This window comes from Centruroides sculpturatus, unplaced genomic scaffold, assembly GCF_000671375.1.
Source record: "Centruroides sculpturatus isolate CEXI.00-Female unplaced genomic scaffold, Cexi_2.0 scaffold539, whole genome shotgun sequence".
Taxonomy (NCBI): Eukaryota; Metazoa; Arthropoda; class Arachnida; order Scorpiones; family Buthidae; genus Centruroides; species Centruroides sculpturatus.
The window spans coordinates 335960-350026 of NW_019384823.1; the positions used below are offsets into that span (position 1 = coordinate 335960).

Sequence of the window (14067 nt, forward strand, 5' to 3'; positions counted from 1 at the left end):
TAATTACATGTTACTTATGTATCACATTGATCTGTCAGTAAAAATAAATCATATATATGATATAAGCTAAAAATACAGCTCTGAACAAAGCAGTTGGATCTTATCAGAATTGTAGACCATGCCCACCTAACTATATAAAGCTGAAAAACTGGACTCTTTCTTTCTGTCACTATATGCCAAAAATGGCCACTAGGGGGTGCCCCTATTATTTAAATTAACAATAAAATCAGTATTATTATTTGATGCAGTTTTTTGCATTTTTGGCTTCGTTTTAGTAGGGTATACCATGAAAAATTCAGTATATTATTATTTTTATTTGTAATAGGAATTTATTATTTATACCATGAAATGGCACCGCTGCTGCTAGAATGCCCACTAGGGGGTGTCCCGGACTACTAGAATAGAAGGATTAGAAGTATGAAATAATCTAATAATCTTAATCTATGTAGTTGTTTTTTGCCTGAGCAATGCCGGGTTCATCTGCTGGTAGGAGTAAAAAAGTCTAAGGAATCAATGGTCGACATGTGATCCTTACCCCCTTCAATAAAACCATTACCTATTATCGCCCCCTTCACTTCAAAATTCCGATGCCAAGGACCAAGACTAATGCCAAATTCGTACTGCATTGAATAGACTAGTGATTAGTATAATGTTATTTGTTTAATTATTGTACGATATAGCGAATAAAATATCTAATTATTCTTAATATAATGTTTTACTATCTTGCCCAGAAATTTGTTTTTCACCCCCCAAAATATAAATTGTTACTAATCGCCCCTCAACATGGAAAAATGCCCACATGGGGGCGATATCACCCCCGTTGAGAAACACTGCTTTACAAGATTCAGCCCCACTGAAATCAGCCTACTTGTAATTTTGAAGACCCTCAAAACTGGGGTAAGATTTAAAAGTGAAAAAATCTGGAACTATTTCTCAAAACAATGCTGAAAATCAATTGTTTTCCATTTAGTAGCAACAGTAAAACCTGTTATGAGCTTTTAGCTGCCTCTAATAAATGAATGAGAAATGCTATTGCACCAATATTTCTGGGACATGATCAGAATCACACTACACACTCCGTTAAGCCCATAACCCAATTAATAGGTAAAATTGCAGGTAGGCTGATTTTGGGGGTGTCATAGGTTGGCTTATATCTTGCAAAGGGCCACACGTAACCGTCAGTTCCTTTGACTTTTTTACTCCTACGGGCTTGGTCTATGGCTCTGATGAGGTCTTGTTCAGAGCTACATTTGTACCTGACACAACAGTAGATGCACAAGCATTACCTGGATGAGTTTCAAAGTCGTGATAGCAAAGTCTCGATGCTGTTGATTAGTTTGAATCCAAACATTTTCTTCAACAGACAAATAAGCTTTCTGAGTTCTATTTTTGTTCTTAACTGTACTGAATTCCTTTATTAGAACAAGAAGTGCAATTTTATGGGCAGTGATGTGGTCTCTGGAAGCTTTCTTCTGTCCAATGTTAAGTAAAGCAAGTTCTGGACCCATCATCTTCATTAAAGGAAAACATCGATTAAAACCTCAAAAATATACAGGCATTATTTATAAGCATTTTATGTCAAAATTAACTTTAAATATCATATACAATATATAATTATTATTAATAAACATTCAATTAAATTCAAATACCAGCAACAAGACAATTTTTAGTTACGTAAGAATATTAATTTTTCGATACTTTTGTCGTCTTTTACATATTATCGGATACTTATTGCGTCAAGAAATATAAATCAACGACGACACATTTCGTACGAAACAACCGCCATAATTATACAGCGCCCTCTGATGATAGTTTCTTCTTCTTCCTCTTCTTCAGTGTTAATATGGAGAATTTAGCACTTTCTAGCTGATGATAGTTTTATCTTGGAAGAATATTATATTGTATTTAAATTTTTATTTAAAATAATTTGTGTCATTATTAAAATAAATTAGCTAAATTAATGAAAATTTATATAAAATAATCTGATATTTGTGTTAAAAAATTCAAAAGTAATATTATTAGTTTTTTTTACTTGGTCGGCCTCCGTCCTTCAATCCATGTGGGCCTGGCCCAAGGTCTTAGAATTCTAAGACCTTGAGCCTGGCTAAACCCACAATGAGCTTGCTAAAAAGAGGCCCTCTTAGTGCCCACCAGGGCTGTGGAGTCGGAGTCGAGAAAAATATGTCAACTCCAACTCCGATTCCGGCATCTTAAATTTAATTTAGTTTTTTTTATTTTTTATTTAATGAAAGAAAATTTATTTTATATTTATTTTTTTTAATGTATTTGTATTTTGTTATAATTCATTTATTTTAAATACAAAATTCAACAATTTAATTTATTAAATATGTATCAATAGTTTTCTTTGTAGTATTTGTGTTCAGTAGTTAAATTACTGTATTTTTTTTTTTAATTTGAATACTATTGATTCAATCCTTTCTTATCCCCGCTCTAAATAAATACAGTAGAGCATCGATTATCCGACCCCCGATTAACCGTCATATCGGTTAACCGACCGTTCTAGTCCGCAAATTTCAAATGTCTGCTAGTGATGTGGCACTACAATATTTGGCTGTGTCTTGGCTACTTTAATATTATTTTTGTTAAATTTTTGCGTGTTTTAGCTGACAATACTGGCTCGACCATTGAAGGGAGGCCAGTATTTAAACGAGATTTAATTTTCTAACTATGAGTGGTCGTTTGTTTTGTGAGCAATAAAATAATTTTTAACGATACAATAGCGAAGATTATTATTTTTTGGAAGAATTTGTTAGGCTTAACATCGATAAAAATTCAACGCGAAGTTGGTTAACCACTTGCTGTGCGAATGTTTTTAAAGGAATTTTTAATTAAACATAAAAAAATACTTAAAACTAAAAGAAAACGAAAGAAATGCGTTAATTTTGAAGAAAAAGCTTCAAAGTTTAACTTCCTTTGTCTCGTCTTTCTGCGAAATTTGACACCGATGAGTCATTGGGTGCGTTTACTTTTAGCTCCGATCTCGCCCCTAGCGCGCTCAGCCTGTATACTTTTTGTTAGCTACCAATGAGCACGGCGTTTACTTTTCGCACTCGTGACGTCATTGCTAGCATTCCTAGCGCGCTAGGCGTGCTCGGAGAATTTACAACGAGCNGGTGCGTTTACTTTTAGCTCCGATCTCGCCCCTAGCGCGCTCAGCCTGTATACTTTTTGTTAGCTACCAATGAGCACGGCGTTTACTTTTCGCACTCGTGACGTCATTGCTAGCATTCCTAGCGCGCTAGGCGTGCTCGGAGAATTTACAACGAGCTTGGAGTTTGTTCAAAGATGGCGGCGTCCATTACTGTGTATACTTTTACAAGCGTGCTAGTATGGCGTCAGGCTGAGCTAGGTGTCAGCTCGGCGAGCTTGGAAGCTAGCAAAAAGTAAACGCACCAATAGGGTGCGTTTACTTCTGAGCTAATAGTGCTACTTCCGAACACCGGAAGTGACGTCATTAGCATGTGTATTCGTGCTTACATGTCCAATTCGAAAGTAAACACGAACGCTAACAAGAAATATGGCGGTTTCCTGCAAATAATATTGTCAAAGCTGCTATTTTAAATGTTACGTTACAGATATAACTATTTGATTCCGAATCGGACGAGGATGATTTTATTGTGGATATAATTGTAGAAAAATGAAAAAAGAAAAGTAAGGTAAAATAAAAAAGATAGAAACTTTTATTGAAGAGACTCTACCTTTTTATAAGCCAGCCGACTTTAAACAACCTTAGACTTACAAGAGAATGTTTTGAAGTTCTCTAAAAAATAAGCCCAATTATAGACACCGAAAAATTACTTCCTCTGGAAGACGACCCGTGTCTCCTCAAAAGCAGCTTTTATGCTGTCTATGGACATTGGCAAATCAACAATCATTCAGGTTTGTTTATACGAATATATGAAATTAGATGCAGTTTATAAGAGAATGGTAGATTATACATACATATAATACATATTTAAAGCAATTGTTTCACCCAGTGAATGGATGTGACGTTGTTTTGTTGTGGTGTAACTAAACTGAGTTCAAAATTAACAAATAATTGATATTAAATACAAAACACTTTTTTTCTTTCTTTCTTTCCTCTAAGGGTATTGGCGATCGTTTTAATATGTTTAGACGGACTGCGTGGAATATTTTAATGCTGTTCATTTCTTTACGATTTATTTAATGCTCTGAACATAACATTTCTGAAGATTCCAAATGCGTCTTAGGTAAACCTGACTTTTAACCATAAACAATGAATCAAACTTAATTATTTTCACATTAATTAACTCTGTTTATGAAAAAAGTCATCTAAAGCTATTGAACCTTACAATGAAAAAAATCATTGTAAGCATTTTACACAACAAATAATTGAAATTTACCAATAAAAATACTTTCTGTCGTTTATTTTTCGAAAATTAATTCCATTTTTAGTACTTTGTACAGAAAGTAATTTTTTTCATGAGAGCAGCCATATCGAATTAGCGCAAAGCTCGACAACGAACTAGCTAGCACTCCGAGCTTACCAAGGGCGCGTTCGTAAAGTCGAACGAGTTAAACGAGAATGACGTCATCGTTATTCTTATTTCGTTAGACTTTTCGAACGATTCGTTTAGAACTAAATGGCTGTTTCTAAAATCGAAGATACAAACGTTGCTAGTACAGCCTTATCGGAAATATTTTTCTTAGATTGCTTCGGGTGGACAGTTATTTCAATCATTTCATCTTTTAATTCACAATTTAAACACTCGAGTGATTTAGAAACATCGATATCGTCGGGCGCCATTTTCTTAACGAAGTAAACTAACTCTTTCCTTCGTGAACTTCATTAGAGTTTCGTTCGAAACGTCATCACCGCAGAGCATGCGCACTGAGCGAGATTACTACTATTCGAACGATTCGTTACTAACGCGTTTAACTCGTTTGACTTTACGAACGTACCCCAATTTCGCTAAACATGACGTCACATAGCTCTAAAGTAAACGCCAATGAGCGGGGCACTCGGACGAAAGCATACAGGCTGAGCGTGTTGATAGTAAAATTAACTCAGAAGTAAACTCACCCAATTGTTTACACAGCTGGATGACCTTGAGAACATCTGGTGTCGGATTTCCCGGGACATTCTCATAGACGTCTTGGGAGGACAAGGGTTTAAAGTAGGGTGAATACTAGCTGGCGGTATATTTTTAAATATTTAAAAAAAAATAAAATTTTAATTAATTAATTGCGATTTCCGACTCCCCCCGATTTAATTAAACTTATATATAATAAAATACTGTATATTAATTTAAAAAATTAAAAAACTATTGGAGGTCGTTTTTGACATCAGAAAGTAGCTTTAAATAACTTTACCGAAGTCAAATCCGTGCACTACAACTTTAGAACGATTAATTAAATTTAATAAAAAAATCGCATTAAAAAACAATTAAGCGTTAATCGCGCGTCATTAAAAGTTGATTAAAATCGCGATTAAATTTTTTCGCGCATGTACAAATTTTTGAAAAAATTCGGAGACTTAAAAAACATTCCAAAAATAAAAAAAATTGGCATTTAAAAAAAAGCATTTTATGTAACGCTANAAATTTTTGAAAAAATTCGGAGACAAAAAACATTCCGAAAATAAAAAAATTGGCATTTAAAAAAAAAGCATTTTATGTAACGCTATGTAATATGCCCGAGTTAACTCGGGTCCGGACGTTAAGGGACGACGGACCTTTAAACTGGCCACGAGCCAACCTCCCTCAACTTCAACAAAAATGTCGACCTCGTCAACATAATATGGAAGTCTTGGAACGATTTGTGTACCGCACTAACCGCTTCGCCTAATAGCTAAGTGGTGCGCTTCGGAGAAAAAGCTAAAAGGCTATAGTCTCCATATGAAACAATAAAGAGAAAGAAAGAGAAAAGAGGATCCAGCATGTCCTACTGAATTCGTACTTCCTGTTCGTAGTTCTTCCACGGTTGCCTTTGACATCTCGGCCATCCGGTCTTACATTAATCCGAGTACAGAACCGGTATATTCGAACGTTGGATACCGATAATTCTTCAAGTATAAACTTCCAGATATACCTATATCTGAAGGCCGGATGGCCAAGCTGTCAAGGTCTGCTCTACCACCTTTGGGACCCGGGATCGAATCCAGACGGGTCGAAAAAGCCTCAGCAAGGAGGTAATCCGTCCGCATATGTCGGGCTCCGCCCCTCACCACCCGGCCGCCTCATTGTGGGCCTGGCCGAACACATAATGGACTTGCTAAAAAGAAAGGACCTCTTACTGGCCACGGGGCGAAAAGAGTTGAAAAAAAATATACCGGTACAGTACATGTGTACTCGACTTCATGATTTGAATTAGCACGAAGAATATGTCATATTAGGGTTTATTAGAATGTTTTTAATCGACAATTATATTATCAAAATTCCAATTTATTTAAAAATTATTTTTATTTACGAAGAATTAAAATAAAAAATTGAAAGAAACGCTTTGAACGAGTTAAGATAAAAATAAAAATAATACAGTAACATAGATGTTATTAGGCATGTGCAATGATGATGTCAACATGGCAGACGTGGTGGATCGCAAGGTAAAACTTGCAGCTGGGCTAAAAAAAGTAAGCGAAAATATTATTAATTACAGCTTAAAATGTACTTATTTTTCGTTTTATCACGTTATAAATAATCGGAAATCAGTATAAAACGACATTAGACACAGCAATCGACTTGAAAACGGTGTAATAACGTGAAAACAGTTTTAGGCTTAAATAACTTGTTTATCTTAATCGTTTGTTTTAAGATCTATTAAAATTATGTTCTTTTGATATTTACTTCATGATACAGATTGATAATGTGCTTAATATTAAGACGCAATTCTTTGAGGTTAATGTCATTCATAACTAGTTATGAAATTTTTATTTGTAATTAAAACCAATCTTGATCAAAATATCATAATTTACATACAAATTTACGACTCCTACTTGCTTTAAAAAATCTTAGTTTATTCTTTATTTTTACCTGAATGCGTTGACATGTCATTTGCTTATTTGTCATGTAACTAACTGTAGGTGGGCGTTTTCCAATTGTAAACATGAAAATAAAATCAAGAAGTTGTGCCAAACTTCATACTCAGCTGTTGGCTTAATACATTTACATATGTGTGCAATGGGGTCCTTCCATCAACTGTAAGGATATTAATACTGTTTTGGTGGCCCATTATGGGTTTGATGGGTGGTGTTTTTTAACGTTTTTCTTGACACGAACTGGTAAAATCATGGATATTTTACATGGACTTTATGTGACTATGAGTTATGCATACTTATTAAGTTTATATGTGCTTGTCTAGATTTCCTATATGTGACAAAGTACAAACAATAACTCTAGATTACTATTTAAATGTCACCCGTAATTGACTGCGCTGGCTTTGGTGTGGTCAAATATTTTTCTGCGGATCAGCAATTGAGAAACACTGGAATAGGGATAATTGGGATCAATATCTCTCCCTAACTATGGAATACTTGTCTTTATTTGCACGAGTGTCTGAATTTCTATAATTACAGTTTCTATTTCTAATGAAAATAAAGGAAATTCAAAAGCAAAAAAGAAAGAAGCATATATGAATTTAAATACCTGACCTTATAATGAGGACTCTGTGTCGGTTTTAATACTTTAAAATTAATTAAGTATTGTTGGTCATATGAGTAAAGAAATTCAGATAATAACAATTATCTCAATTGGTTTTTATGATGTAACTCTTATGCTTTAATTGTATTTAACAGATGTTGCTTAAAGACAGATTTAAAGTTTTCCATATGTTTTAACTGATTGCAGTTCAAATTTAGATCAAAATATATTAAATATGTTGTAACTATTAAATGCTTAATTAAACATTAATATTGCAAAAATTAAGAAGTAAAAACTTAAGAATGATTTAAGTTCTAAAACATATTAAATATCTGTTATATTCAGAAGTAAGAATAATAAATAAATATATTAATGTAATGAAAATTATTTATTGCTTATATGTTATAAACTGATATGCAATAAAGGAAAAAGCAAAATATTAAAATGTGAATTGTATCATATGTTTTTAATAAAATACAGTAGTATCATATTGATTTAGACATGTATTAGTACAAAACCATATTAGTAATGTTTTGCAATAATTATAAACACAAAAAATAATTCCATAATGATAATGTATACCAAAAATATTTATGCAATTACATGTATGTTCAGTAAGAGTCTTATCTAAATGAATCTTATCTAATTTACTTACTTAACTTCTTACTAAAAGTATTTAGTAAAAAGCTTTCAAGATTTCTGTTCTATTCACTTGAGAAAGATCATTTTAGTTTGGAGAGTACTCTTAAATTTCTGTTATATTGTATTTACTTGAATATAAGATACCATCAAATCTAAGATGCACTTTAATTTCTACATGCTTACCCATAATTTTGTTTTTTGAACAAATAGACAAATCCAGATAAACTTGTCAACAGAACTGATTCCATTAACATAAATTTGTTCAGTATTTATTGCACTGTATATCACTTGTTTTCCATGGTATCAAAGTCAGAAATCTCTTCACTTTCCATGTTAGGCTCTTCTGAATCAATACTGGATTCAATGCTCACATTTTTCCACATGCAATCATCCTTAGTGCCATTTAAAGCATCTGAAATGCATCATTTCTTGAAAGAGTGCCACACAACATTTTCTTGAGATCTCATCCAAGTACGAGATTACTATAATAGACTAACGAGATTGAGCTTAAATATTTACTATTACAAACATTAGTTTAATAAAATCATTAAAATGCTGCATAGACTTAATGTCAGAGAAATAAAATGTATAGCACTAGAGGTCATTAATTATGACATATAAAATTTAAGATGCACTTATTTTTAGAGATGTTGAAACCTGAAAAAAGTGCACCTAACATTTGAGTAGATTATATTACTTCTTATTATTAAAATTTTAACATCAAAACACTGTATTTTTAAATAATTAAAAAAATATGAGATTTATACAGCTCTGTTAAATGAAATTTAATAATTGCATTAAGCTTTATTAATTTATCAATTTTATGTAGGTTTTAGTGTATAAAGTAGACTATTTTAACTATAAATAGATGAGAAAATTTTTTATGACAGTCAGTAGGTCTTAAGAAAGTCAGTCATTACTGAATCAAATTTGCTGATATTAAATATATTTTAATAAAGTAATAATTGCTTTACTGTATATAACTGATAATTAATAAATGTGTATTTATTCTGATATACTATATATGAAATAATATATAAGAATTTATATATTAAAAAATGTATATAATCTACATTTATTTCTATAAAAAGATAATTACTATTGATCAGTTAGCCATTATAAATATGTAAAAAAGGAATTTGAAATTAACAATTTTATGAGATGCTATTGCATTCTTCTTTGCTAAAATAAAATATTTTTATTAGTTCTATATTACTTAAGCTTATATAAGTTTATTTTTGTAGCATTGTAAAAAGTTGATGAACTCTATAACAAATTGACAGTATTAGGGTCAAGCTATTAAGGCCTTTTTTAGCAGATTTTGTCCTTTGTCCCATTAACTCTAAATCAGTGATTCCCAACTGTGTGCGTAAGTAACCTTAAAATAATTCACTAACCTATCATGGTAATGTGCTAACAGGAAAAGCCAATGATATTGCCAGTGATATTTACTATAACTGAACTAATGCTAATGCCTTTTGTGGATGGATTTGTCAACAAACTACAAGCGCGGGTAAAAAAAAAAAAAAAAAAAAAGTTTACTCANTTTTAAAATTTAATTATTCCAATATGTTTAAAATTAGTAGGTAAAGATTCAATAATTCAAGGCTGTTGAGTCTGTACACTTCAACTCCTTTATTTATATATCAATATAGGATATAAATAATAAATATACTTGTTATATACTTTTTATATCAGTTGAATGCAAGCAGCATACAAGGCATTTTATCACTGTCAACTTAAATCACAGACTATTTTTTTTAGAACCATAACCTGTTCAAGTTTGGAGTCGAAGTTTGGAGAAAAAAACTTAAACTAAAAAAAATCAAAGTAACCTGTATAATAAAGGAATAGCTGGTTAGAGCTGATCTTATTCCTCTCTTTCTATTTTCTTTTAACATCCTCTTGTATCTTACCAAGTCTTTAATTACAAAATATATTATTAATTTATAATTACAAATAAACCATTAAACATCAATCAAATCACCAAATAAACATAGAATAATTCTTTACATTATCCCCATGACATTTTCACTGACTTACTTCCTGAGGATAAATTGTCTGAATGGGTTGTCTTATACGTCAACCATTCAATAACTTTAACAGACAGGCTTGTGTAATTCCATCTCTGCTTTCTGTATAAGTTGTCCTAGTTTCCGTTTTTGTCTGAATAGGATTTCTGTAACAAGTTATACAATATCATCATCTTTTATGTCAGTTTGTTCCTTTCTTTGTTTTACTTCATGAAATTAAGATCCAACAGGTCCATTTTTACCTAATTTGACACTGATTTTGACTCCATAGTCCTACAATAAGTATAGTGTTTTGATCATTCTGTTTGCATTTGATACAAATTTCAAGTTTCCCCATCATAATTATTAAGCCCACCATAAAAGTCTCTTATGATGCTACATCAGATCTGTGAATCTAATTTGTGTTGTATGACTTGGGGTTAAGATCAATGCTCTACATCAGGGATGAGCAACACGTGGCCCGCGAAGCAACACGCGGCTTGTTAAACATGTTTATGCGGCCTGCCAAGCATTTTTAAAATTGAATTTATTTTATCGACTTTCTCCCATCAATATATTGTTATAAAATTAATTATAATAGAATGGTAGTACATACTAAACCGAAACAATTTTTTGTGACGAGTAACTCACTTGTCGGCGACTTGTTCAAACATGCAATATGAACACGCCGCGTCTGTGCTTGTTTGTGTTTGCTTCTGTCACACAATCAGTCAGACTGGTAAGCTGTTAACTAGCAATTTTAGCAATTCTTGTGTTTCTTGAAAGGCGTGAGTGCAATATTATTGTCAAAAAGGTAATATTAGAGTTTTTTTTTTTCAAAATTAAGTTTTCCTACAAATTTTTTTAACTTTCAAATTTTTAATCCATAATAGCATGTCGGAAAAGCAAACAAAAAAACGGAAGGTTGCGGATGAGCACAGGCATTTCCAAGAAAAGTGGAAATTTGATTATTTTTTCACTTTCGTCGAAGATAAAGCTGTATGCTTAATATGCTCAGAGACTGTGTCGACATTAAAAGAATATAACATAAAAAGGCATTACGATACAAAACATGAACAACAATATAAAAACTTAACAGGACAACTCCGGATAGATAAGTTTAATCAAATGGAGAAAAACTTGGGAAAACAACAGGCTATTTTTAAAAATCAAGCTATTTTATCAAATACGGCAGTAAAGGCTAGTTTTGTTGTCAGTCAAATACTGGCAAAAAAAATAAACCCTTTGCGGATGGAGAGATGATAAAAGAATGTCTGACTGCTGTTGCAGAAATAGCATTTCCTGATAAAATAAATATTATTTCAAACATTAGTTTATCAAGATTCACCATTGCAAGGAGAATTGAAGACTTGTCCGAGAACATAGCAACAACGCTTCGTGAACGCATTGCAAAATTCGAATACTGTTCTTTGGCACTTGATGAGAGTTGCGATATTAGCGATACAGCACAACTGGCTATATTTTTACGTGGTATTGACACCAAATTTAATATTACCGAAGAATTGTGTTCACTGATTCCAATGCAAGGGACTACAACCGGCAAAGACCTGTACGATGAACTAAAGTCTGTGTTGGAAAATTTTTCAATTTCATTAGAAAAGATTATTGGTATATCGACAGATGGAGCACGAGCAATGTCAAGCATGGAGGTAGGAGTATCGGGAAGGCTATTTCAAGACATTAAGAAGGTCACAGGAAGGGAAATATTCGTTAACCACTGCATAATTCACCAGGAAAATTTGTGTGCGAAAAGATTGAGTTTGCCAAATGTCACAGTACCAATAATTAAACTAATCAATTTTATAAAGTCGCGCGCGTTAAATCACCGTGAATTTAAAGAATTCCTGAAAGATTTAGAAACTGAATATGGCGACGTGGTTTTTAATACCGAAGTACGTTGGCTTAGTAGAGGTGCAATGCTAAAAAGAGTATACAACTTAAAAAGCGAAATACAATTGTTCTTGGATATGAAGGGATATGCCTTTCCTCATTTTGGTAATAAAGAATGGATGTGCGATTTTGGGTTTCTTATCGACATGACTCAGCATCTCAATGATCTTAATGTGGAACTTCAAGGCAAAGGACAGTTTATTCACAATTTGTATGATAAAATTCAGGGCTTTGAGCGCAAATTAAAATTGTGGAAACAGCATCTTTTGCAGAATAATGTGTCTCACTTTCCACATTTAGAAAAAGAAAACGTTACTACTTCTCAAAAATACGCACAATATATAGACATTTTAATCAACGAATTTCAATTACGATTCCAAATGTTCAAAGCTGAGAAGACAGCGGTTTCCATGAAAATGTTTTCCTCGCCATTTAATATCGATGTGGATACAGTTCCCGAAGACTTTCAAATGGAAGTGATTGACATGCAGAATAATACCGATTTAAAAAATGTATTTTTCTCAGTAAACATCGAAAATTTTTATAAATCTTATGTGAGCCCTGAGAAATTTCCGCTTTTGACGAAAAATGCAAAGCAAATGATGTCTCTGTTCGGAAGTACGTATGTTTGCGAACAATTATTTTCAACCATGAAATTAATCAAAAATGACCACCGATCAAGACTGAGTGATGCACGATTAGAAAGCTGCGTACGTGTAGCTACCTCATCAATTCCGGCTGATATTGATCAGCTTGTATCGAAAAAACAGTGCCAAATTTCTCATTAAAAATTTCAAGTAAATTCGTTTTTCTGTTCTTTTCTTGTTTGTTTTTATTTTGCATTAAAATTTGTATATGAAATCTTTACTTTTTTTTAAATTTTATATTTTTTTATTCTAATGTTTATTATAAATAAAGTTTTGTAAATTATTAATAAGTGTTACTTTATGTGCGGCCCGCCAAAAAATTTTAAAATTTAAATTTGCCCATTGATTAAAAAGGTTGCTCACCCATGCTCTACATGTTCTTTCAGGTACAATATGTACCTGAAAGAACATGTAGAGAACATGTAGTAATATCAGACAGTTTATGTTGTGTAGTTCAAGATAGTTCTAACATATTATTTATTGCTTTTTGCCTTTAGTTACATTAACTTTTTGTGAAAACCAGTTACTTAAATTTTAGGGCTTATCACACCAGTGAATATGATATTACAAAAAAATTTCTTTAGTTTATTTTATATTTAAGTTTACAAAAGAATAAGGAAATTTTAAAACGATTGAATCTAAAACATTTACAATACACCCAAAATTAAAAGGTTAAAATAATCAAGATGATGTTTCTTTAATTGTGATGTCTTTATGGTTATTTTAACCTTTTTAAGTATATTTTATTTTGTTACCTTTATAAAAACACCAACTGAAGGAGGACTCTGAATGAGTCTGAATGTATTTTGGATGTATTATAAATGTTTTAGATTCAATCGTTTTAAAATTTCTTTATTCTCTTGTAAACTTAAATATAAAATAAACTAAAGAAATTTTTTTGTAATAATATATTCACTGGTATGATAAGCCCTAAAATTTAAGTAACTGGTTAGATTATTATAAAAAGATAGTTCTAACAGTAAAATAGTCATTTTAAGATAAATACAGTATTACAGAAAAATCCATAAATATCTATTTTTACCAATCATGCCTTATAAACATTAATAATACCCAATGACTATTTTTTGTCATAAACAATAAATAAAAAAATTTATTTTTTAAAAACATTAGGTAAAGCACTAATAATTGACACATTAAGAAAAAAATATTGTATTTTTGCTAATAACTTAAATATTTATTATGAAACAAAAATAATTTCAAGCATAATTGTTACACAAA

At 31.7% G+C, this 14067-nt stretch overlaps 1 protein-coding gene, 1 long non-coding RNA gene and 1 pseudogene across 7 annotated transcripts in view; 2 read left to right on the forward strand and 1 right to left on the reverse strand.

Annotated features, from left to right (window-relative positions):
* Positions 1–6023, reverse strand: part of LOC111629965 (anaphase-promoting complex subunit 5-like) — a 45234-nt gene extending 39211 nt beyond the window's left edge. For 3 of the 6 annotated variants that reach the window (XM_023373929.1, XM_023373934.1, XM_023373933.1), the window contains exons 1-2: positions 1650–1833; positions 1287–1540 (exon numbers count right to left, since the gene is read on the reverse strand). In XM_023373929.1, the coding sequence (XP_023229697.1) occupies positions 1287–1517 (231 nt within the window). In that variant the 5' untranslated portion in view covers positions 1518–1540; positions 1650–1833. Of the gene's footprint in view, positions 1–1286; positions 1541–1649; positions 1834–5940 lie in introns of those variants that run through there. The other 3 variants (XM_023373932.1, XM_023373931.1, XM_023373930.1) reach the window with 3 other exon arrangements.
* A 492-nt stretch (positions 6024–6515) lies between these two features.
* Positions 6516–14067, forward strand: part of LOC111629964 — a 36935-nt gene continuing 29383 nt past the window's right edge. The window contains exon 1 of the long non-coding RNA XR_002757427.1: positions 6516–6610. This is a non-coding gene — a long non-coding RNA (uncharacterized LOC111629964). The remainder of the gene's footprint in view (positions 6611–14067) is intronic.
* On the forward strand, positions 11126–13327 carry LOC111629963 (annotated as a pseudogene).